Source organism: Panulirus ornatus, chromosome 23, assembly GCF_036320965.1.
Source record: "Panulirus ornatus isolate Po-2019 chromosome 23, ASM3632096v1, whole genome shotgun sequence".
In the NCBI taxonomy this organism is placed as follows: domain Eukaryota; kingdom Metazoa; phylum Arthropoda; class Malacostraca; order Decapoda; family Palinuridae; genus Panulirus; species Panulirus ornatus.
In genome coordinates, this window is record NC_092246.1 from 4,873,307 (window position 1) to 4,900,698 (window position 27,392).

Genomic DNA, 27,392 nt, shown 5'->3' on the forward strand with positions numbered 1-27,392 from the left:
GATAATATTAACATTATATGCACCCATGAGGCGTAGACAGAGGCCCATAATTGCTGGTTTGGCTGCTAATATTCTCTGATTTTCGCATCTATATGACCTGTGGGGAATGAAATTTATAACGGTAGGGGATCGAATATTACATATACTTGATTTCAACGGGAAATGGAGGTGGGAACTTTCATCATTTGGGTCAGTCATTAGATTTAGAAAAAAAACAAAAAAACTCTGCAATTACTGGAATGTTAACATTAAAGAGACACACTAATTAGCCAGTTGAATTATGAGATGCGGAATGTAGGTCATGGGGGGAAAAAATAACTTTAAATTCAACGCAAGAGTCATGTTGGCAGATGATCATGGAAAAAAAATAATAGCGTACCATTTGATGTATTTGCAATGAACATATTGCCGATGGCAAACAGCTCCTCCATCCGAGCGTTAAATGCAGTCTTTGAGTCTCTGAGAAATGCGTCAATGCGTAGTAGCACAAAGGAACAATCTTATTTAGGAGTTTTGTATAATAGTTTGATACGTTTTCTTTATTTCTTTTCTTTCCTCGGACATGGCACGGGTAAAACGTAACCCAATCATGGTCAGCTTGGACGATAAGAAAACAAAAATAGGACGGAAAAAAAATACGAAAATAGCCATGGCTCCACAAGTGTGTGTAAACCTGACCCTCAGAGGAAGAGAGGGTTATAGGACGAGGGAAAGACGAGGGGAGGGACGAGGGAAAGACGAGGGGAAGGGAGGCAGTTCCACATCTTCGCCACTCGAGGGATGAAGGCGCTACCATAACGGGCAATCTTAGTGTGACTACAATCCACATAGAAACTATGGGAAGCGTGTGCTGAGGGTCCCAGCTTTTGTTAGCTGGGACACGTATGCAGCAGACACCTACCAAAAGCAGTTAAATAATAGCCGTAGATGAGGGAGAGGGGCAGCAACAGAGAGGGATGGTTGGAGTGAGGTAAGACCCGGAGAATCTATAATACGAATGGCTTTTGTTTACATCCTGGCGAACAGGAAGTGGTGGATGAAGAAGAAGACATGGGAGCAGTACTCCACTCCTAACGTGAATCGAACCCTCCTAGATATGAACCACCTGCTCACAAGGATGATAACTAGCCACCTGTACAACACACTCAAGGATCGTGCAGTCGTGCTCAAGGATCGTGCTCAAGGATCGTACCGTCGTGCTCAAGGATCGTACCGTCGTGTTCTAGGATCGTACCATCGTGCTCAAGGATCGTACTGTCGTTGCTATAGGATCGTACCGTCGTGTTCTAGGATCGTACCATCGTGCTCAAGGATCGTACTGTCGTTGCTAAAGGATCGTACCGCCGTGTCCAGGGATCGTACCATCGTGCTCAAGGATCGTACCGTCGTTGCTAAAGGATCGTACCGCCGTGTCCAGGGATCGTACCGTCGTGCCATGAATCATACCGTCGTGCTCAAGGATCGCACCATCTTTGCTCAGGGATCGTACCGTCGTACGAGAACCCATGAAGAAAAGCTAATGATTATCACCCCTTAAAATTCATGAAACAGATTCCCCTTTTCCAGATATGCTGTTGCAGCCACGAAACAACCACGTTGATCAAGCAACCCAGAGTAAACATCAAGACTCATAGGCATCAGAAACACTTGCATTCTCGGACGGGCAGTGGACGAAGCTCCTCAAAACAGACACGTAACACAGGGTCAAATATTCACACGAGAGGACGAGGTTTGTTGGGCATCTCTGAGCAGCATCTCCCCTCCCCCCCCCTAGATCTCCGTGGACCGAAGGCTGTCACGCTCCAGCATCCGTCATGTTTGATGTCGGGGGTACGTCAATCTCTCTCTCTCTCTCTCTCTCTCTCTCTCTCTCTCTCTCTCTCTCTCTCTCTCTCTCTCCTGGCAATTTGAGCGGATGAAACGTAAAGATCAGCGAGCAAAGTAGAGAGGTCAGACATCGCTAGGAGGTGAGACAGCAGCGAGGCGAGATGCGTTGTCTTTTCTTGTATTATAAGCACAATGTTCAGTGGAGGATGATACAGACGCACCAGAGCTGAAAACCTCACAATCCGGATGTAGCCTTCCTTGGGTTGGTTGAGGTTTCCAGGCATAGACACACACACACAGACACACTCAGACACACACACACACACACACACACACACACACACACACAGGCACACACCTAACCTTGAGTGTATTTGCTCTGGGCTTATATATATGGTGGAGTTGGCAAGACCAGAAATAGACAAGAATGAAGGGGAATTGAGGACATTCTGATAAAGAAATACTGAATGAAACTGAAAGAAGAAGAAGAAAAAAGAAAGAAATTAGGGACGATAACTACACTAAACATAATAATATGTAAATAAGATAGAAAAACTCTGACACAAGAACCATGTTATGTTACCACGGAAAAAACCGAAGTTGATAAACTGATAAATGAATTACCGAAGACTAACGCCATTCAGTTATTCCCGAGACCAGGCGAGATGACGGGGGGCACACAGGAATAAATGAATGCCATTGCCAATTACGATCACATGAAAGTCTTTCTATATACTGGAGGGGAAGGCTCGCCACGTTAGGGTTGGGGTAGGGGCGACTGTGGGGGAAGCGTGTGTGTGTGTGTGTGTGTGTGTGTGTGTGTGTGTGTCTGTGTGTGTCTGTGTGTGTGTGTGTGTGTGTGTGTGTGTGTGTGTGTGTGTGTGAGTTTTCATGCAAAGTGAGACATGTAAAACGTTGTTTGAAAATTGGTTTTAAGATCACTTTGGGTACATGGGTGAGAGAGGGTGAGGTGTAATGTGGGGGGGGGGGGGGAATAAAAGGTTCAAGGTGAGGGACTGTAGTAGTAGTAGTAGTTCAAGTAGTAGTAGTAGTAGTAGTAGTAGTAGTAGTAGTATAGTACTACTACTACTATTACTACTACTGCTGTTACTAACAGTAATTATCATCATTATCATGATAATGATAATGATTATTTTTGTTATTATTGATAAGGAAGAAGAAGAAGAAGAAGAAGAAGAAGAAGAAGAAGAAGAGAAGAAGAAGAAGGAGAAGAAGAAGAAGTAGAAGACGGAAGAGGTGGGGACTGGCAAGGAAGAAGGGGAAGAAAGTGGGAAAGAAATTGAAGAAGAAAGAGTAAGACGTGAGTAAGAAGGAGGCAACACCAGCAGCAGGATCGCACCATTAACAAGTACGAGGGGCGAGGTGTGGTGTGGGGCGTCTGGCCACCAAGATAAGAAGACAGTTAGAGACACTCTCTCTCTCTCTCTCTCTCTCTCTCTCTCTCTCTCTCTCTCTCTCTCTCTCTCTCTCTCGAAAACCTTCGCTCTCGCTCGCACGTCTTCGGGAAAAGAGACACGCAGGGATTTTACAACCTCTCGAATCCAAAAAAGCCTTCCCCTCCCTCCTCCTCCCTTTTTTTATTCTTATGCATTTCTTACGACATGACGCATAGTTATGCACATCCCCTCGGATGATAAGGGTTCGGAGGATAAGGTTAAATCGCTTACGAGACTTGTTGAACCCGAAGGTGGTGGATCTGGTGTGATGGGAGACGTCTGTGTGTTAGGGGCCAAAAGGTTTGCTGCTCCTGTCTCTCTCAAACTATCTTTCAAAAGGATATATATATATATATATATATATATATATATATATATATATATATATATATATATATATATATATATATAGTATCGACTTCTAAAGCAGGCAGTTCTACCGAGTGAACAGCTGCAAGGTGGGTCTGGCTCAGTTTTGTTTAGTTACAGGTACACAATGCTGGTCGCGCCTCCTCGTCAGAGAAAACGTGCTCCCAGGTCCTCTCAAGGTCAGTACTGGGGGAACTAAATAATGGTTTTCTTTTAACAGTTGCTCTTATTTCAAGCCACATTCTCTGTCTGTCTGTCTGTCTGTCTGTCTGTCTCTCTCTCTCTCTCTCTCTCTCTCTCTCTCTCTCTCTCTCTCTCTCTCTCTCTCTCTCTCTCTCTCGTAGAAGGCAACTAAAAGGAAAGGGAGCGGGTGGCTGGAAATCCTCCCCTCTCGTTCTTTTTTTTTAATTTTCCAAAAGAAGGAACAGAAAAGGGGGCCTGGTGAGGATATTTCCTCAAAGGCCCAGTCCTCTGTTCTTTACGCTACCTCGCTAACGCGGGAAATGGCGAATAGTATGAAAGAAAAAGAAAGTTATATATATATATATATATATATATATATATATATATATATATATATATATATATATATATATATATATATATATATATAACCTTCACCGTGAAAAGGTATATGTACAATCACCACTTATTTTCTCTTTCCAGTGGTGATTGTGCATATATATATATATATATATATATATATATATATATATATATATATATATATATATATATATATATTTATAATTAGTGGCACCAGGAGCACCAAACTCATTACAACTCCAGATCGCTGGTAAATTTAACTCTTCTATTAGCTCTATGAACTGCCTCTGACGGTTGCCAACTTTGCTGTTGGCTCTGACCCAACCTGCAAACACTGCTCTGACCTCTGACCCTGCGGGCCACCGACTACCACGCTAGTACTTCGACGCGTTTCGAACGTGTATTGAAATCAATATTTCCAAAAAAAATAATAAGAGAGAGAGAAAAGAATGTCATGATGTCACCACTTTCGAGAGGAAAAGGTGATTGGTCGTGTATAATGAATTGAATTTTTAATGATTAAGTTCTCCAACAGCGAGATTCTCTCTCTCTCTCTCTCTCTCTCTCTCTCTCTCTCTCTCTCTCTCTCTCTCTCTCTCCCTCTCTCTCTCTCTGTGTTTGTCTGTCTGTTTCTGTGTGTCTGTCTGTGTCTGTCTGTCTGTCTCTCTCTGTCTCTGTCTGTTTGTGTCTGTCTGTCTGTCTGTCTGTCTGTCTGTCTCTCTCTCTCTCTCTCTCTCTCTCTCTCTCTCTCTCTCTCTCTCTCTCTTTCTGTGTTAGTCTGTTTCTATGTGTCTGTCTGTCTGTCTGTCTGTGTCTGTCTGTCTCTCTGTCTGTCTGTCTGTCTGTCTGTCTGTCTGTCTCTCTCTCTCTCTCTCTCTCTCTCTCTCATCAGGACCCCTACCGGCTCAGGTCGCCAGGGCATCGAACCAGGCCAAAGAAAAAAATCGAATCCCTCACTCGACAAGCGACTCAAACGCAGAGCATTTCGGAAGATGAAACACAAACAAGTGTCCACCACACAATAGGAAACACTGTTGACATAAATCTAAAATGAGGAGGTAAATAACTCCCCCCCTCCCCACACCCCCCCACACCCCACCTCACTCTTCCGCCAGTCAAAGTAACAGACAAAAAGAAAAAAAAGAAAAAAAATCCATTTTTTTGGGGGGGGGAGGAGCGAAGGAATACGAGCGATAGATAAAGATCTTGTGAGTCTTGCTGATCGATATATGGCACCCGGCGTGCGGGAGGGAATACCCGAAAGTTCTCGGGGAGAGGTTGAGTGTGTGTGTGTGTGTGTGTGTGTGTGTGTGTGTGTGTGTGTGTGTGTGTGTGTGTGTGTGTGTGGGGAAGGGAAGGGGAAACTCAAGCGATATCCACTAAGTATAAGAGAGATGCTCAGGCAATCTAACTTTCCACATGTGTGTTATCCGTCGTGTTTATCTTTTATCTTTTATCCAGCGTTTTGAGAGGATATTCCTCTGTAGTCTGGTTGAAGTGAGGCGTTCTGCAAGCTCTTATCTCGTTATACATACATATATATATATATATATATATATATATATATATATATATATATATATATATATATATAAATGAGCCACTGAGAATATTTCTATAGACTAATATAAAAGGGGCAATAAAAAAAAAAGTGCTAAAACTTCCCATAGTTACCCCAACTTACTCCATTTTCTTTCACGTACATCACACTCCATTTTCTATAGATCCAGATTTGTATTTCAAAAACCATACCTTAACTTCATGACACTAAGTGATCCATCTCTCATATTCATTAGATCAAGAATAAAAAAAGAATTGAAATAAAATCAAGCCACAAGCATTTTGCACAGGTTGGACCTATATTACAAATCTCATTTATAATTACAATCATTTTTTGTTACCACCGAGACATTGGCTTTAATCCAAATGGATGGGTTACGCCACTTCAATTATTTCCCCCCCTCCCTCCTCCCATTTTCTGTATGCCGGGCACAAATATCACATGGCGTTTTACCCTCCACTGGCGTAAAAAAAAAAAAAAAAAAAAAAAAATGGAGCAAAGTTCAAGCTAAATCAATATGTACGAAAAAGAATTTATGACGACTGTAAAATAATAAAAAAAATGAGGGCGAGATGATGTATATGCCGATGTGATACGATGTATTTAAATAAATCGTAAACTAACAATGTATATATATATATATATATATATCTTTTCTTTCATACTATTCGCCATTTCCCGCATTAGCGAGGTAGCGTTAAGAACATTTGGTCAACACACTTAGAGTAGACACCTCACATTTGGTCAACACACTTAGAGTAGACACCTCACATTTGGTCACCACACTTAGAGTAGACACCTCACATTTGGTCAACACACTTAGAGTAGACACCTCACATTTGGTCACCACACTTAGAGTAACAGAAAAATGTTTTAGAAAATTCTGAGGTGAACAAGATGAGATGGTATCTGAAACACAAGAAAGGTGATGCAAAGAGAAACTAGAAGACTTATTAATAGAATATCTAAGTTTTCTAAATCAAAGTTGACCATGTGGACAGTAAACAGTTCTAAGAAAGATGCAGAGAGACAAGAACTGGAGATCATAACACGAAGAACAAAACGAATTCGAAAAGATGTGAAGAAAAGAAGTTCTTCCTGTATGTAGTAGAACTGTGGACGAATGAGGTAATGTGAGTATTGTGAGTATTATGAGTAATGAGGTAATGCGAGTATTGTGAGTAATGTGAGTAATGAGGTAATATGAGTATTGTGAGTAATGAGGTAATGTCATCATTGTGAGTAATGAGTATTGAGGTAATGTGAGTATTGTGAGTAATATAAGTAATGAGGCAATGTGAGTATTGTGAGTAATGTGAATATTGTAACATCAGTAATGAGGTAAAATGAGTATTATAAATAATGCGGTAATATGAGTAATATGAGTAATGAGGTGATGTGAGTATTGTGAGTAATGAGGTCATGTGAGTAATGGAACGGTGTATTTAGACAGCATACACACACGTCTGTAATAATGTATGGTAACACAGACTATGAGACGGGGTCCCTCCAAGTGTAGAACTCACTCATTTAAAAGCTACATACATACATCAATACATACAGACACACACATACACGGGCCCAGATAGATACCTACACACACACATGTATACTCACGCGCTCTCCAGCGCACACACACACACACACCCACACACACACACACACACACACACACACACACACACAGGGATATATAAAACGCGAGAATCAGTGGGGAAAATTCTAGTGCAGGCCGGCCGCCCGGCACCTTCGTCGATAAACAGCGCCTTCATCTGACTTTCCCGCCAGTTCGCGCGCGGCAAGAGGAGAGGCAACACCTCGCGCGAGCCGCTCCTCCTCCTCCTCCTCCTCCTCCTCCGCTCCAGCCTTCAGCTCGGCGCCCGGCGCGTACCCAGAACTCTCTCTCCCCCTCGGACGTCGAGATGTGGAGGCCGGGGCGTTAAACCCGTCTGAACCTCACGTGTTCTGAACTTGAAATACCGTTGGGGACTTTCAGAGTGGCACACAAGTCTTTGTGGTTTCTTGAAGATCGTGGAGACACGCGCACACACACACGCGCTCACCCACCCCACAACGTTTTGAAGCGGCATCTCTCTTTTCCACCCACCCCTCACCCCCCTCTCTCATCGCCGTCGAGACGTGAGCCAGGTGGCGAGAGGCCAGGAGGGTGGAGGAGGACCTGACGAGGCCAGCCATGAAGGCCAAGAGAGCGAAGACACCACCTCACGAGGACAGTGAGGGTGAGGGTGGCAGCAGTAGCCGCTGCTGGTCCATGGCCAGTGTTCTCGTGGCTCTGTCTCTTGTCCTACTTGTTGCGGGTAAGTACCACGCTTCCGCCTGGCTCCTTCTTTACTCCAGCCTCTCCTGTGTCTCGCAGCTCCCCATTTCTTCTCCTCCTTCTCTCTGTAATTCATCATTTCCTTACTTCCCCATTTCTTCTCCTCCTTCTCTCTGTAATTCATCATTTCCTTACTTCCCCATTTCTTCTCTTCTATGTAATTCATCATTCTCGTATTTCCCCATTGCTTCTCTCTACCTCTATGTAATTCACCATTCTCGTATTTCCCATTTCTTCTCTTCCTTCTCTGTGTAATAGATCATCTATGATTACTCCATCCACGTGTACCATTCACCTGTTTCCCATCTGGGGTTACTGCTTTCGCACGTATTCTTTCTTTATGTATTTATCACCAGTGGTTCCATTGTACAATTTCTTTTCTCTCTCTCTCTCTCTCTCGTGCTTCACCAACACCCAAATGGTTGTGTTCCTTCCTTCACTTCAATCAATTCTTTCTCCTCTACTCTGTTCATTCAGAGAAGCTCATTCAATGTCGTCTGTTGTGTTCCTCGCCTCACCTACCCCCACCTTCATTCTGGGTCGTACTTCGACCATACCTTCGCCTGAATCTTCTCTCTGTCTTCCTTCACTTTTCTCCACCCAGTCTAGCTTCTCGTGTCGCTTCGTTTCCATTCAGCTTCTCGCATTTAGTCTTCACGTGTTCCACTCTCGCTGAGCAGTCTCAATCACCCTTCCACTGCTCTCTCTCTCTCTCTCTCTCTCTCTCTCTCTCTCTCTCTCTCTCTCTCTCTCTCTTTCTCTCTCTCTCTCTCTGCTGTTGTCTCCTTCTCTCTAGCCATCTAGACATCTTTCTATCCACTGGTCTATCTTCATCCTCTTCTTGAGATATAGGAATTCTCCCTCTGATTTTTTTTTTTGAGGTCCTCGGAGACTAAAATGTCCTGGCCACACCAAACCCTTTTCATCATCCCGAACAAATTCATCTTTTTCACCTCGTAAAATATCTCGTAGGTACTGAGATACGATTCGTGCTTCGTACCGTGTATTCGTGCTTCGTAATGTGAATTTTTGGGTATTTTGGCTGGCAAGCTGACGGCACGAATGAACGACCCGATCAAAATCAAACATGGGCTGTACTAGCTTTAGGAACATATGTAATATAGGTATGATATATCTGGTGTACGTATTGTGATACAGGCATATTCCTTTTTCCAAATCACTGCTTCGGCGCTGGCGAATACCTCTCTCTCTCTCTCTCTCTCTCTCTCTCTCTCTCTCTCTCTCTCTCTCCCTCTCTCTCTCTCTCTGGCTGAACGTCGCTCAGTCAGGATGGAAAGAGCTTGGTGAATCTCCTCAATAGACTTACTCCTCCTGCTGGTGTTGTGACCGCTTTAGATCCCTCAAAAGTGAACGTCCAGCACCAGCAGTGAGGTAATCTGGCCAGGACAGAGAAAGAGACAGACAGGCGTAATGTAGCAGTAGCTTCCTCCTCCAGCAAGATCCCGGAAAAAAAAAAAGGAGAAATATCATACATTGAACCCTGGAAGGAAAAAGGTAGAGAACGAAGGTATGGAACTTAGTTTCCAAACTGCATGTAAGAGAGAGAGAGAGAGAGAGAGAGAGAGAGAGAGAGAGAGAGAGAGAGAGAGAGAGAGAGAGAGAGAGAGAGAGAGAGAGTTTTTATAACCCCTCCTCGTTCTCAGTTGAGTCTTGTTCAACAGGTGATGTTGTTCTAGACTAGAGTCTTATATATCCTGGAAGAGAGTTCTCTTGTAACCATGGGGTACGACGTGGACGACGTTAACTGTGCCTTATTACCGAGGGGAATCAAAGTACTCCTTTGGGGTGTCATGATCCTATTGAGATGCGATGACACGATCCCTTGCGATGCTCGACTGTCTGTTTCTCTTGCCTGGGTGTACTGAGGCCCTCACACGGGAGGGTAATCCGATCCTTTACTACATGGCTTCGGGAACACCCGAACCTTTAGCATCTATGAAGTATCTGGCCACTATTCTTCACCAGGATGTGGGGTCCTCGTAGTCTATCAATGAATGGTGTTACCGGATTATGCCTGCATATGGTTATATAACGAGTGAAGAACATTCAACTTCGGCTGAGTTATATTTTCGTCAATGGATGACAAGGTGTACAGGCTTGCTGAGGAATGTTTATTCCAAAGTGATCCATTGTTTCCCCTGCTACTGACCGATGCGCAGCCTTGAAGCTGATGAAATCCTATCAAGGGGTCCTGGGTTTATATAATAATAATAATAATAATAATAATAATAATAATAATAATAATAATAATAATAATAACAACAATAATAATAACAATGAAATAATAATGAAATATACTAATAATAACAATAAGATATAATAACTATGATAAAACATAATGATAATTATGATAATAACAATAATGATGATAATGAAAATAAACGATAATTTGAAATATTGAGTATTCAAATTACTATGGAGATCAATAATACCCTATTACTCAAAAATATCTGGGTCCGTATTCCCTAAAAAGACATGACCTATTTACCTAGACTGATATTCATCTTAAGAATATTCATAAATATTAATTTCTTTTTTACTTCAGTCAATTTGGGTTTTAATAACCCAGTTAGTCTTTGGTCTCTGTTGGTTAAACAGACTATGACCCCTATGACCTGAGTCGATAAGAGCCTTTACTGACCAAGATTATCTGAGCCTTATCTATGAACGCCTCTGTTCCCACTGCGTACGCGGGTCCTCATTCCTGCATATACGTGGGTTCTTAAAGCCAGGTTCTGTTATAAGACCTCATCATCTTTTCGTCTTTTGCCTCCCCTCATCTACAGTGTAGGTGTCAGCAGCCCCTCATTACCTGGCTGTGTCGTGGAACACTCACTACCTGCTTAGGCCAGGGTGTTCTTCATGAGGGCGTCCCAGGTAACTCATAACATGAGTGATGGCGGTGTCCCTACTGCCCGGGTGTATGAGTGTGGATGAATGCGTGAGTGAGCGGGAGGCTGATATGGATGAGTGTGTGAGTGAGTGTGGTCAAGTGAGTGCGAGGAGGTGAAGAGGGAAGTTGGTTCTGGCCAAGGCTTTGTGTAGACAAGTGATGGCCACACTATTTGCATACAGACACACGGTAAAACAATCTTCCGCGTGTTACGACCTATTCTGAAATAGCCATTGCCCTGTGTTGGTCGTCCACTGCGACACGACTGCACATGTGTCTGGCCGTCGTCCACTGGGACGACCACTAGGAGCTGGTTGCCGTCAAGCCAAACATGACCTCTGGTGTCTGGTTGTCGTCCACCTCAATACGACCAATGGTGTCTGGTTGTCGTCCAGTGACACGACCAATGGTGCCTGGTTGTCGTCCAGTGACACGACCAGTGATTGTCGTCCACCCTAACGCGACCATTAATGTCTGGTTGTCGTCTACCCTAACACGACCGACCATTGCAACTTTTCTGTCGTCCCATTCTATCACGACATCTGTTATCCTCATGTCGTTTTACCCCGTCCACTGTGACGCCACTGGTCAAAAAACAAAAAAACACGCAGAGCCGAGGGGAAGAAGAAATCCTCCATGTATTGCGTCCATAAAGCAGCGAGAGTTGCGACACTGACGTAAGTCCGACTCCAGTAAAGAAATTAATGACGCAAGTCTCGTGACGCAACTGTGTTTCGCAACAATCCTTCAGCTCGAAGACCAACGTGTCGTGTGAGGTATTTACAGAATAAATCAAAACGTACTGAAGACATAATGCAACTATAATGAATTTACGGTATTAGGTAAATCACTTGGCTAAGAGTATACGGTATATATATATATATATATATATATATATATATATATATATATATATATATATATATATATATATATATATAAATATATATATATATATATATATATATATATATATATATATATATATATATATATATATATATATATATATATATATATATGGCCTAAAAATCCCTTTTGCAGGTGAACACGGGATCAGGTCTCACATATACGACCCTAAGAGCAAAGGTTACGTCAGCCACAAAGCATATGAGACACAAACCCAATCAAAATATTACACTTTACTGTATTTGACATTTCAAAATAAACGGTAAAATCCTGTCATGGTTTAATGCGTGATAATTCCTCTACGTACACAATAACACAAACGTTTTTGAATCATGTTACGTTATTCTGAAACAAAGATACAATGTTAAAACTCATATGTACATAGTCATAAGGAGAGAGACGATATTATCCAAAATATTATAGCTTGCATCTCCTTCAAAGACATGGACTCAGGGTACAGAGTTGCTCCTCCTCCCATATATACGTGACATCTCGAGATTAAATAAGAATGTGCGAGTCTGATGGAGGGGTGTGTGCCAATCCTCCCTCATCCCACATCCAAACCCCCTCAAAAAAATTCCTTCCCAACTCCCCATGGGGCCACAGACACAACGAAACCTTACATGGTCTTCAAAGTTTACTGAACACCAGAGGGGAAAAAGTGTTGAAGAATATACAATTCGAGGTTATGAACTGACGATTACTGACTTAATGACCCTGGTGATTAACTAACTTGAATGACCTAACTAACTAACTAATGAACCAGCCAATCCCCTGTCCCCCCATCATGAGACAATTTAACATCCCTCTTTCCTAAAACTGAACTTCGAATTGAACGAGGATTTCTCTATGAACTGTGTGTGTGTGTGTGTGTGAGAGAGAGAGAGAGAGAGAGAGAGAGAGAGAGAGAGAGAGAGAGAGAGAGAGAGAGAGAGAGAGAGAGAGAGAGAGAGAGAGAGTGAAGAGAGATTATTCATGGAGAGAAGGATGAGAGTAGACAAGGGGGCGACAACACCCTCAAAGGAGCCCCAATCATCCACTATGGGGATGGGGGGGTCGTCACTAGAAAACGAAACAATTCAGAGAGTAGCAGAAAACCCAAAGAAGGGAAACTTGCAAAGCAAAGGCTTATGCCACACCCTGTCAAATGCTTTGAGGGCTTAAGCCACACCCTATCAAATGCATTCACGACTTATGCCACACCCTGTCAAATGTTTTGACGACTTATGCCACACCCCGGCAAATGCGTCGACGACTTATGCCACACCCTGTCAAATACTTTGACAGCTTATGCCACATCCTGTCAAATACTTTGACAGCTTATGCCACACCCTGTCAAATGCTTTGAAGCCCTCACGGGTCATGTTGGAAAAGACTCATTAAAACCACTCAGAACAGACAGGAGGCAGGTCAGATGCCACTCAGACGTGGCCAGGAGCAAGGGAGAAGCACTCAGGAGCTAATCAGAGGCGTAGAAACAGGAGGAGGTCAGGTGAGGCCCACACTGGTAGATCTCCCGCCGTAGAAGACAGTAACTGTGGACGGGTGGACGTGTGGACGGGTGGACGGAAATGCGTGAATGTAAGTGTTTACGAAAGTGAGTTACTTTCCTCCCTTTCGCAATAAGAGGGTAATTATATGACACGTGAAACTGGTATGTTTTACACATCCATTCCCTTAATTCATGTAGCCACAATTACTTTTCCTAAGAAATTCCTTTTATTTATGTGGCCACAATTACTTTTCCTAAGAAATTCCATTTACTTTTGTGGCCACAAATACTTTTCCTAAGAAATTCTTTTTTATTTATGTTGCCACAATTACTTTTCCTAAGAAATTCTTTTTTTTATGTTACCACAATTTCTTTTCATACGAATATCTTCTCTCATAATTATCAAAATACCCTTACCCTTGTGAATGATAAATGTAATTCAGTACAGAATAATTCTTCAATGTTTTAGGCATTGGTTATCGTGGAATTATTATTATTTTGTGTTTATATCGTAGGATTACATAACCAGTCCTCCTAATTAACTCGGCGCAGAAAAGTAATTTTCTTGCCCGAAAAAAAGTGAGGTTAAAATACCATTTATCTTACCTGGTAGATAATTGTTTGGTTTAGATTCCTTAATGACACATTACATTCTGCTGACGTACTAAACATTTCTCACTCTCATACTGAGACCTACACATGTTCCTCATCATTCTGGTGATTCCTACACATTTTTCTCATCATCCTGGTGATTCCTACACATTTTTCTCATCATCCTGGTGATTCCTACACATTTTTCTCATCATCCTGGTGATTCCTACACACGTTCCTCATTCTGCCGTCAGACATACACATACATTTCTCATCATTCTGTTGGGCATCAATCACATTCCGTTTATACATTCATCACCTTTCAATGACACTCATACTCATCATGAAGTGAGTAGACTCATCACTGATATATTACTCATAATACCATGGAGAGATAAGACTCATCATTGTAATATTACTCATCATGGAGAGAGTAAACTCATCATCATAATATTACTCATCATGGAGAGATGAGACTCATCATTGTAATATTACTCATCATACCAACGACGCCATTTTGATTACATCTTCGTGGTTACAAAACTCATCCATCAACACAAGGGGACATAAGACCTGTTCTCTCTCTTAAAACTCATCCAACCCTCCCTCCCTCCCTGCCTCCCTGTTGGATGAGAGATGAGGGGGATCATCCACGTCGCCACATCACTTAATTGAAAGGCGCAGAATCAAATTCCATTGAGAAATTCGTCATTTCCATGGCAAACAACGAAGAAAAATGGTTAAAGGCAAATTATTTTTTTTTTGCCCTTTTTTTTCCGCCTTTCCAATGGAAGATCTACATGCATGGATCTGTCATGATGACCATGAACGAAAATGACTGTGTGAGGACGTAAGCATTCGTTTTCTGTCTTCAGTTCGTAAGCTTTTTTTTTTTTTTTTTTGATACTCAATCCCTGTTTCCCGCGTCAGCGAGGTAGCGCCAGGATACAGACGAAGAATGGCTCATCCACTCGTATACAAACACACACACACACACACACACACATATATATATATATATATATATATATATATATATATATATATATATATATATATATATATATATACACACACACACACACATATATATATATATATATATATATATATATATATATATATATATATATATATATATATATATATATATATATATATATATATATATATATATATAAACATAAATGCCCATACACGCACATGTACATACATATACATATCAACATATACACATATACATACATACACATACACAGAGACATATACATATATACACATGGACATATTCATACTTGCTTGCATTCATCCATTCCCGGCGCTACGAATGCTGATGATTCATGACAACGATAATGTATAGTGGTTTATACATTTGAAAGTGCATTCACCTAGTTTCCTTCATCACCAAAAAAAAAAAAAAAAAATAGAAGAAAGTCTTACATACTGAAATAAACTTGTACAATTTGATTTTAAAATGAAGAGAAGAATTCAGTTTTTAAAATCATACGCGCAGGAACTTATGTACACACGCACGACTACATATTGAAAAAAAAAGACTCAAATTATACAACTGTTAAAAATCACACGATAGAGGAGACACAGAGGAATGTTTTCTACACACGCACACACACACACACACACACACACACACACACACACACACACACACACCCGGGACTCACGAATTCGTTCATGATATTTGAGGAGGAACTTGGCGCAGCATTCAGACGAATGGACCACCCCCCTCCCCCCTCTCCTTCCCCCCTCCAAAAAAAAGAGTAACTAAATGTAAATGAGGAGAAGAGTAAAGTGTTTCGCTTTTTTGGGTCGGTGGAAGGAGGGAAGGCAATCTCCGCCTTCAATGCCCAACCCAAAACGTTGGCAAGGTGGAATTTTACCTCTGATTCTGGGCCAGGGATACAGGAGTACCTTGCCAAGTGATGATATACAGTGATATTGATAAAAAAAAATGATGTGAAAAGGGGACCACAAGGTCTGTGATGAATGGAGGGAGAGAGGGAGGGAGGAAGGAAAGAGGAGGAGGAGGAAGAGGAAGAGGGGGAAGTAAGAGAGTACTGAAGGAAGGCTTGGTGACGGGACGAGGCAAGAAGTGGCACAGGAGGAGGTAGGATGAGGTAAAGAAGGGAGGGAAGGAAGAGGAGGAGGTAGAGAATACTGAAGGAAGACATGATGATATGAGGCAAGAAGTGGTACAGGAGGAGGAAGGAGGATGAGGTAAACTACACTTGGCGTGTTGAGGCAAGATGCTAGTTAACCCAGAGACTCTCGCGTGGTGAGGCAAGAGGCGAGGACAGCAGATGAGCCGAGGCACGAAGGAGTGATGTTGACGCGGCGAGGCAAGAGATGAGGAGGAGGAGGAGGAGGAGGAGGAGGAGGAGGAGGAGGAGGAGGAGGAGGAGGGAGTCGAGCTTACAGCTAAAGCTTCTAAAATAACTCTTAAAAAGGGCGACGAGGGATTACCTTTGATGGTGTCGAGCAAGAGGAGGCTGGAATTGTGAGCCTGTGTGAGGCGGGGAGGCAATCTCTCTACGGGACGGAGGAGGAGAAAGTTGATATGAAGAAGAAGAAGAAGAAGAATAAGAAGAAGGAGAAGAAGAAGAATAAGAAGAAGGAGAAGAAGGAGAAGAAGAAAAATAAGAAGAAGGAGAAGAAGGAGAAGAAGAAACTAGCTAATGTACAGGAGGGAACTAGGGAGAAGAAGAAGAAGAAGAAGAAGAAGAAGAAGAAGAAGAAGAAGAAGAAGAAGAAGACGAAGAAGAAGAAGAAGAAGAACGAACGAACTGGTTAATGTACAGAAGGATACTAGAGATTACCAGCCATTCCTTGTGTGATGAGAGGAAAGTGTGTGTGTGTGTGTGTGTGTTGGGAAAAACAACATGAGAATGTACAGACCAATTTAGATGAGGGATATCTGCAGTGATCAGCCATCTATATTTATATTCGAGAGTGTCATAATCGTTCATCCAGTCCTATAGATTCGTTCATCTCCCCTTATTAATACTTTGCGATGTGGCTCCATAGAGTCGCCCCACTTGGTTCAGCTGATCTACACACTTGTATATATCTATTTACTCACCGCACATCCTCCTCCGGATGCTCGCTCGAATCAGTGTTATTCATACTTTCATAACACGAAAGAAAAATGATTCTTCTTCAACACTAATATTACTGTCACTCCTCCGTTGATGCGTCTGTTTCTGTCGGTCATATAACCATACAGAGAGGAACGCTGCCCACACCTTACACACTACAGTATGTTTTCCCGCTTCAAAGTTATGATAATTGAGTTCTTGAGACTTGTAGCCTAGAAGGGAAGGAGGCGGCCCTTAAGACAGCAGTAATCACAACCTAAACTTCAGGGAAGAAACTATAACATAAAGACTGAGGGGAAAAAACATAACTATAGCACTGGGAGAGAACACACACACACACACACACACACACACACACACACACACACACACACACACACACACAATCACATTACAAGCACGTTAACAGGAGCTTCTTACAGGAGCGTCATATGACGGCAATCCAGCATGAAGCATACACCTTCGTCAAGATGACCCTGCGCCCTATAGCTGACCCTCGCGTGTCTGTTGTTCTTGGCAGCACCTGGGGTGGCTGTGGGCCCCTGCCCCCCCGCCTTCAGCCCTTCCTCGGTATTAGCCCTGTGGTTCGTGGAATCAACCTATTCGTGCCCCCTCCGCCCTCCGCCCTCCCTCCTCACGTGGCTCGATTCCCTGGCTTTTACAGGTGCCTCATCGACCACACAGTGACTCATTCCTGATTTACTGTGGCATTACCGCTGTAACATACGTACACACACACACACACACACACACACACACACACACACACACCTCCCTCCCTGAGCTGTGAGTCGCTATGACTCGTCCGGGGTCATTCACAACCCTCTGGAGATTACAGGTTTGGCGTTATATACACAAACTCTTTCGTGTGTTCTGAGCACACAACCTTGCTCGAAGTTATAGGATTTTGTGGTGATAGTGGCGGTGGTAGAGGGAGAGGGGGGTGAGTGAGGGAGTGCGAGGTGGTGTGGGTTTAATACCCGGTGGTGGGAGCAGCAGTAGTACTAGGTCGTGGTAGAATAAAAAAAAAGCCCCCAATTCTAAATATCACGGCAGAGGAATGACACAGCCTTACAAATTCTACTGAGAAAGCTCTTTTTTTTTTCCCACGAGAGATTGGGAGTCGGCATTAAACACAACACAGTTTACTGTGAACTCTCTTCTATTGAGTCACCTGCTTATATGACTATCACGTTCTCATGTCGGGGTGGGTAGTTATATTCCTCATATATGCCATGTAGTTACTTTCATATATGCCATGTAGTTACTTTCATATATGCCATGTAGTTGCGTTCATATATGCCTTGTAGTTACGTTCATAAATGCCATGTACTTACTTTCATATATGCCATGTAGTTGCGTTCATATATGCCCTGTAGTTACGTTCATATATGCCGTGTAGTTACGTTCATATTTGTCCTGTAGACACGTTCATATATGACCTGTAGTTACGTTTCAGATTTACATATCAGTTACGTTCCTATGTCTAAGTGTTTGCTAGAGTTTTTCTCAGTATGTAACACTGGCTAACGTCTCACCTTGCGTTCTCCTCATAGTTTTCGCTCCGTTCCTTTGGTCCAACTATAGACACGTTCTCACATGCCATATCTAACGTTCCTTATCGAACGTCTTATCATGTCTCCTGGCCGTTACGGGTCGCCTCCGGTCGAGGGAACGTAAACCCCCTGTAAGGCAATGTCACAGACGCTTCCTCCCACGTCTTCGTCGTCAGGGGAACCGAACTGTGGCTTCGTATACGACGCATTCCTAAGATGGGAGCTCGACGCACGGAAAGACCGACACCAGTATATATATATATATATATATATATATATATATATATATATATATATATATATATATATATATATATATATATATATATATCCGCTGGTTAGCAGTATTGAAAAATATCAGAGAGTTAGGTTCGCTCTGCCAGAGAGATGTAACACTGGGGGAAAAAAAAGTAATAAAAGCGTTCCTGTAAATACAGTAAACTACTGCGTTTTGGCGAACCAATTAAGCAAACCGAACGATCTGTGAACATCCCGGGGCCAGAGCGACGAGTGCGTGTCAATGAACCAGACCCGTTCTGGTGAACGAAACACGTCCCTTCCTCCTCCTACCCCCCAACTGTAATAAGCCTCGGAGTTCTTACAGGCTAGGTAAGAACACGAGCTCATCTTGTGTTACACCGTCGGACACTCACCTGGGAAAAGAATTAGTCGGAGGCTCTCCTGGGGAAAGAATTAGTCGGAGGCTCTCCTGGGGAAAAAAGAAACAAGTTCTTTTTGTCTGAAATGATGCGTTTTCTTTGCCGTTACAATCCATCTGTATTTTATAGTAAATACTTCTTAAAATAGAATCAGTTGCTACGAATTTCATAACCAAAGTAGAAAATTATCATTATGTTATAAATTTTACACACACACACACACACACACACACACACACACACACACACACACACACACAATATCTTGCCAAATGTTTTTCTTTCATTAATATCCGGAAAAGACCACTGTGCTCTCAGAATTACGGAAACAGTGACCGTAGATTGTGAAGTACAACGTAAACTAAATACCTTTACGTAAGGTAAACTGGAGGTAGTATTACTAGACGCTCGGGAAGCCGTCATCTTTCCACGAAAATGAGAACTGAACATGAAAGACAAATTGGGACCAAAAGAAAGAGACAATCGATTAGATATACTGGTTTTGAATGGAGCCAGACAGTGAAATATGTGACAGACACAACAGTAACAACGCTTGTTGGACAGAATAAAACCCAGGGTGGTTTATTGAAGGTAATCATGTCCTATTGACCTCCAGTGAAGGAAAACGAGAGAAGGGTTCCGCACTGGAGGGGGAAGTAGACGACGCAGGCTATAGAGGGAGTAATTGGAGGACCACGAGTGAAAAATCAAGAGAGATAAGAGACCTTAGATAAGGAATTGGGGTACACTCAAGCCTGCCAGTGGGAAAGAGTTATCTGAGTATTAGCTAAAGGAACTTCAGTGAAGGTAGTAACAGTGATACATGCTATAGAGGGGAGGAGGATGGATGTCAGTGAAGTACGACCCATTGAGTATCTGAGGGCATGGACCAGGGATAGGACTGGCGACTGATGGCGTCAGGAATAACACAAGACGAAGGGGAATATAGTGGGGCCCCACAGCGGGTGGGGAGGGAGGGAGAGAGAGAGAGAGAGAGAGAGAGAGAGAGAGAGAGAGAGAGAGAGAGAGAGAGAGAGAGAGAGAGAGAGAGAGAGAGAGAGAGAGTTATTAGGGTCAATGATTCGAATGTGTTGCGAATGCCTTTTGAAGGAAGTTATCTGTGCTCTGTGTGTGTGTGTGTGTGTGTGTGTGTGTGTGTGTGTGTGTGTGTGTGTGTGTGTGTGTTGGCGGGGGAGAGCGTATATTCCCCTTCCTTTATGAGGCAAAATTCCTTCGCGTTTCACTACAGCTTTAACAAGTGCTGGTCGCCCTGACGGACATCACGACTGCTGCTGCTGCTATAGTGCTACACACACACCCCACACCACCCCACACCCCTCACGCCCCCCACACATAACCCCCACACCCCTCATTCCCCCACACATAACCCCCACAACCCTCTCAGAGGGTGAACCTAAGCCCTTACACACCTCCTCTCCCTCAACACCCACCCTCAACCCCCAAACCTTCTTAGGAGGGGAATCCAAACCTGTCACATACCCGTCCAGCTCAATCGCAACCTCCTCACAAAAGTCGTCCTTTCAATCTCCTATGACTATAAAACAAAAAAATGGAGCCAGCGGAATATCGCTCCTGACCGATTTTAAGCCAATTAGTTCCTCCCAATTCTTTTTACTTATCGTTTCTTTCTTTTTTTTTTATGTATTCTGCGTGTCGCTGCCAGTCGCAACCCACACGTTGTACAGGATCATAAATTGGGTTAATCACCGTCGCCAGTTGCTGGGGCCCTCCCCCATCACCGCTTCGTACGTGTGGCATCGCAGTACAACAACCTCAAAACCCCCCCACACACCCCCACCATCACTTCATGTCACGGAAGGCATGATAATGTTTAGACGTAATTCATTTTATGCTGATGTTATGTGTGTGTGTGTGTGTGTGTGTGTGTGTGTGTGTGTGTGTGTGTGTGTGTGCGGACAGCATTTCTGATCCTTTCTATAAGTCTTAATCATTGATCCTTTGATCGATGGTGTTATCAAACTACATAACACCCTTTCACACAACAAACGAAATACATATTGTCAGAAAGAGCAATAGGTGGTGACAGGCAAATGAAACAAAAGAGAGAGACAGAAAAGTGACTAAGGAGTTGAGGAGTATAGTATGAATGAGAAATTTGCTGAACACTACCATTTGTATCAAAGATTATCTACATAAATACCTTTTTCACTGATTTTGAGGTTTATCTGAAAAACACAATGGGATTATGAAACGAAGTCACAAACAACCAGTCACAACAGGTGCCTCGCCTCTCACTCTACCAGCCACAACAGGTGCCTCGCCTCTCACTCTACCAGCCACAACAGGTGCCTCGCCTCTCACTCTACCAGCCACAACAGGTGCCTCGCTCTCACTCTACCAGCCACAACAGGTGCCTCGCTCTCACTCTACCAGTCACAACAGGTGCCTCGCCTCTCACTCTACCAGCCACAACAGGTGCCTGCCTCTCACTCTACCAGTCACAACAGGTGCCTCGTCTCTCACTCTTACCAATCACACCAGTTGCCTGCCTCTCACTCTACCACTCACCCAGGGTACACCATCAACCAACATTGTTGTCACGGCTTCCCGGAATTTCTAATTAAATCAAGTTCACAAAATGAAGAAAAAAAAAAAATGTGAGGAAACACAGGTGTAGGTTGAGCTGCAGGAGGAAGTCCACAGGGATCATCCAAGGCAAAGCAGACGAGACGTCCCTACAGCAAGGAGGAAGGAAGGCGTCCTAGCCAGGCCAGTTCCTACACTCATCCTCCTGCTGTATTTGCTGTTCTGTACCCTCGGTGTATCTTGGGGTATACAGCGTGTATGCTGGGGTGTGTGTGTGTGGGTTGGGGAGGGGGTGTGATCGTGCTGTGTGTATGCTGAGGAGGGGTTTGTGCTGTGTGTATGCTGAGGAGGGGTTTGTGCTGTGTGTATGCTGAGGAGGAAGGATCATGCTGTGTGTATGCTGAGGGTATTATGCTGTGTGTATGCTGAGATCATGATGTGTGTATGCTGAGGAGGGGATCATGCTGTGTATATGCTGAGGAGATCATTCTGTCTGTATGCTGAGGGGAGATCATGTTGTGTGTATGCTGAGGAGGAAGGATTATGCCTTGTGTATGCTGAGGAGGGAGGATCATGATGTGTGTATGCTGAGGGGAGATCATGCTGTGTGTATGCTGGGGTCACACTGTGTGTCTATGTTCGGAGTTATACTCTAAGTATGCTGTGTCGATTCTGTAGGCCTGCCTTGGTGTAGGCCTACTGAGATGAACCGCTGTTCTTGTATGCTGTGTACGGTATGATCACACTGGATGTATATATATATATATATTCCAACAGCAACATCGTATATTCCTCCTCTCAGGCACGAGTATGCTTGCTCACACAAGTGCACTGCTATGCAATACCCTGTTGAAGGCAAGTCTATTTGCAAGGTTCGTAAGGCGTGGCGTTTACGATCAAAAGCCTAATGTTCAATTATGTAAAAGTGCGCCAGCTGGTCTGTGTAGAGTGCGTGTGTGTGTGTGTGTGTGTGTGTCTCTGTGTACCCGCGTGGGACTTCTGTGTATATACATACACACACACACACAGTGCTTGTGGTGCGTGTCTGGAGTATACCACATACCTCCCGGCGAATATGTATTCACATGGCTGGAGTAATAGTAATGTATGCATATCGAAGCCATATTGTCTCGTTTTTCCACACTAAGGCTCATACTTATTCATGGAGAATAATATGCGATGGGGAGCGACCATGGTCCTCATGGCGTCTGATTTTGCATGAATATTAATCTTGTGTGTGGAAGGTAAATAGTGATAAAGATGGACCAGAAAACCTCATTCATGAGGAAGGAAGGAAGCCAGGTGAAGACAGAGGAGTGTGTGTGTGTGTGTGTGTGTGTGTGTGTGTGTGTGTGTGTATGAGGCTCCCATCTTGAAGACGACAGTAATGAGGTAAAACAAGATGAGATAGGGAGGAGAGGGTGTGCGAGGAGAGTTTTAAGAACGTATGTAATAAGAGAAGATGAGGTTGGGAAAAGGGGGGGGGAGGAGGGGGGGGAAGAAACTGTAAGCTGAGAAGCCAGACATACACTGGCATGGTTACGAGAGAGAGAGAGAGAGAGAGAGAGAGAGAGAGAGAGAGAGAGAGAGAGAGAGAGAGAGAGAGAGAGAGAGAGAGAGAGAGAGTGTGTGTGTGTTTGTCAGGAAGGTGACTCAAACACTGATCATGTCAGCAAAAAGGGGGAAGACAGATCTTGAGGGTCCAGTTTTCTTCTTTTGAGACGAACCACTTGTCTAGTGGCTAGGAGGAGGAGGAGGAGGAGGAGGAGGAGGAGGAGGAGGAGGAGGAGGGACACGTGTGGTGGTGGTGGTGGGACCACAGACTGAATCATGTACATGAGGGACAATACACCAGCTGATTCCCTCTGTAGGGAGAGAAAGGAAGGTTTGAAATATGGCAAGAACGAAGATCATGTTGTCCTATTGTGTAGACCAAAGACAGAATGGTGGTTCATATGTGCCTTGGGATATGTGTTACGTGTCAACCCTTTCTGTAGTATGTATTATGTGAACCCTTTCTGTAGTATGTGTTATGTGAACCCTTTCTGTAGTATGTATTATGTGAACTTTTTCTGTAGTATGTATTATGTGAACCCTTTCTGTAGTATGTATTATGTGAACCCTTTCTGTAGTATGTATTATGTGAACCCTTTCTGTAGTATGTATTATGTGAACCCTTTCTGTAGCATGTATTATGTGAACCCTTTCTGTAGTATGTGTTATGCGAACCCTTTATGTCGTATTTGTCCTGTAACCCTATGTGACAGATGACAGTGTAACTGAAATTACTGTAATACGCTGTATTACACCGTAATTTAGCTTTAATACACTCAGCTACAGAACTCTCTGATATCATAGTCTGTAGTCCACTGTAATACACTCTAGTACACAGCAGTACACTGTAATACACTTTGAAAGACCGGTAAACACTGTAATACACGGCTGTACTCTGTAATAAACCGTAGTACACTGTCATACACTCTGGTACACAGCAGTACTCTGCAGTACACTTTCAAAGACCGGTAAACACTGTAATACACGTCTGTACTCTGTAATAAACCGTACTACACTACTTCATCAAACCACCTGATCCGCTTCTAACTGATTTATGGAAACAGAAAACGGCACGACGGGCGTGCCGTCAACTTTTCCTTAATCCCCCGTGAGGCAGGGGTCGGCCTCTCCACTCGCTCAGTTGAAATACCATTTCTTTCCTACGCGAGGGAAATAATTTCCTCTTTTACAAGTTGTTCCTGACGCTCATCGCCCAAGTTTTCCTCAAATACCTATTATTTTTTCCCCCTCCTCCTCCTCCCTCCCTCCCAAGTATTCAGTGTTGGAGCTGTAATTGGCTTTCCAAGGGAAATTTTGATGGGGAGGGAGGGGGTGTAGAAGGAGGAGGAGGGTAGGAGGAGGAGGAGGAGGAGGGTAGGAGGAGGAGGGTAGGAGGAGGAGGAGGAGGAGGAGGAGGAGGAGGAGGAGGAGGGTAGGAGGAGGAGAAGGAGGAGATGGAGGCCAGCGTCCCCCACCAGCCCCCATTCCCGGACGAGTTAAGGCTTAAAATAAGCTTAGATGCTTTAGTTATAAAAGTTGGGAGAATGTGTCAGGCTGGGCCATATCACTTCTTCTCCAGTCTCTCTCTCTCTCTCTCTCTCTCTCTCTCTCTCTCTCTCTCTCTCTCTCTCTTTTTAAGAACCATTTGTTAATCTGTTAAATCACGAGGCGCAAACATCTCGGCTTGGGATCTTCGGCTCTTATTCCTGCGTGGGTATACATGACGAACATAAGGCTACGGTGGGGAGGTCTATGAATAGGCGTCGTCTGGCGGGCGGTCTGAAGCGATGGAGAGAGAGAGAGAGAGAGAGAGAGAGAGAGAGAGAGTGTGTGTGTGTGTGTTTGTGGCAGAGATAAATTGTCTAAGATGCTCAGTTCAAAGTTGGCAAAATCTTTTTTTTCTTCCCTATTAAGTCTTCAGGTGTGTAATACACAAACGTGGAAGCCTATTCACTAGCGAGTTTCCTCCAGCTTGCCTACGATGATGGCAGCTATGGTGGCCATGGTACACTACCATGGTGGCTCATGGTACCTCCGGTCCACGGTGTAATGGTGGTTGGATTACATGAGTGGTTTTACGGGACTGATCACGGTTCCATTAGTGAGGTCAAATGCCCTCTATCTAATGGGTCATTCTGGTTATAGCTGGGATACGCGACCACCAATGGGTCATGGTAGAGGCAGAAGCTCATGGTCATGTCATGAAGACCATGGTGGTCATTCATGGTAGGGTCATGGGTAAAATATACGTGACCCACCATGAACTTTTCGCACCGAAGGCTTTCCCAGCTGAATCTCAAAGGAAGGTACTGACATCGCTTGCTTGTAAGGGTAGCGGATCGAATCCCCAACTACTCATTAGTCACCCCGGAACAAGCGTGGGGACTGACGCACCATTAGGTAATGGTGATTCCCCCATGAGACGCCACAATCATGTGGTGTAGCTGGAAATCATACGAGAATGATAACATGTATAAAAATTCATATTGCTCACGATGGCTTGATCATAAGAACACATACTGCATGCCTCCATACTGCATGGGAGAGGCAGTATTTGCGAGGCATTCATAAGGGAGACATTAAGGAGGGAGACCATGGGAGCATGACTGGACCCCTACATGGGACAGCGTCGAAGAGATGCGTTGATCAAGCAGCCGTTAATGAAAGCACGCTCAAGCTTCATTCAACACTGATGTATTCATTACGAGGGTCCCTAAAGAAACCTCTAGGTTTCGAGACCCACCTCTGGGAAGCCCTCCAGCCGAGGTTTCTATCAACTATCATTTTAGCCCAATCTCAAAAAGATATTAATTGAATGTCAGGGGCAAAAAGTACAGTGTGTTAGTGTCCACTATACGTGAACATGGACATGGTCACTTCCTTAAATGTGTGCAAGTCTTTCCCACAACGTCCAAGTTCCAGGAAAAACTTTAGAAAAGTTTTAATTAGACGGACATTTCCAAGATGATAAAATATTCTGTCGTCAGACTACAAAACTTGTGAAATTGTTTACAGAAGTTGACGGTGTATGAATCTGGGAGCCATTAAACTATTTCAGTCTTCATTTGCATGTTCTCGAACTGCTCCTTGTGTAACACAATAGGAAAACACCTATGCCTTTGAAACAGCATTGATAAATAATGCTTAACAAGTCTTAATATTATTTCCCTGTTATGTGTCCCCACACTCAACAAACACTGGTAAACAATGATCAACAAATACATCTATTTCCCTGCCATATGTACTTAACGCCAATTAGTACATCTTTTTTTTCGAAGCATTTATTTCCTAAAAGCTACTGATCCTATTCTTTAACTTAAACCTGACGTTTAGAACCATTTACAACACAGTTAAAGGCTCGAAACCTCATGCTCCCTAAGAGATCCAATCAAGCAATACTGAACTCATCCATTCTCGAAATTCGAAGCAACAAAAAAGCAATCAGGCACCCTCATTCTGTCCTCAGTAATGAGTAACTTACTCACAGAAAAAACTGTACAGTCGAGGACAAAAGTCCTTGGACACGCATGAAGTGCCAGAGTCCCCAAAAAAGAGTCTGATCTGGTCAAAGCAATCCCAAATCCCCTGTCTCTGCTTGGCGAGTCAAAAGGTTCGGTACAGCTTGGAACAGCCGTGTTCCACTCTCGGTAGAGGTAGCGGGTTCGGTACAGCTTCGAACGGATATGTTTCAAATTCTTTCTACTTGTTGAGAGACGAGGTTCGGTATGGCTTCGACCAGGCGTGACCTAGGCTCAGTATGGCATCGACCAGGAGTGACCTAGGCTCAGTATAGCATCGACAAGGAGTGACCCAGGCTCGGTATTGCATCGACCAGGAGTGAACTGGGCTCTGTCCCTACCTTTCGAGACAATGGGATCCGGACAGTTTCAACCAGACGTGTCCCAGGCTCTGTTGAGACAGAGGATTCAGTACAGCTT

The 27,392-nt window shown here is 43.5% G+C and overlaps 1 protein-coding gene across 1 annotated transcript in view; it reads left to right on the forward strand.

The window, feature by feature from the left end:
- The first annotated feature begins 7,498 nt into the window (after positions 1 to 7,498).
- The window catches only part of LOC139756736 (sushi, von Willebrand factor type A, EGF and pentraxin domain-containing protein 1-like), a 151,557-nt gene continuing 131,663 nt past the window's right edge, over positions 7,499 to 27,392 (forward strand). Inside the window, 1 exon segment of the mRNA XM_071676449.1 lies at positions 7,499 to 8,078. Within this exon segment, the coding sequence (XP_071532550.1) occupies positions 7,955 to 8,078 (124 nt within the window). The 5' untranslated portion in view covers positions 7,499 to 7,954.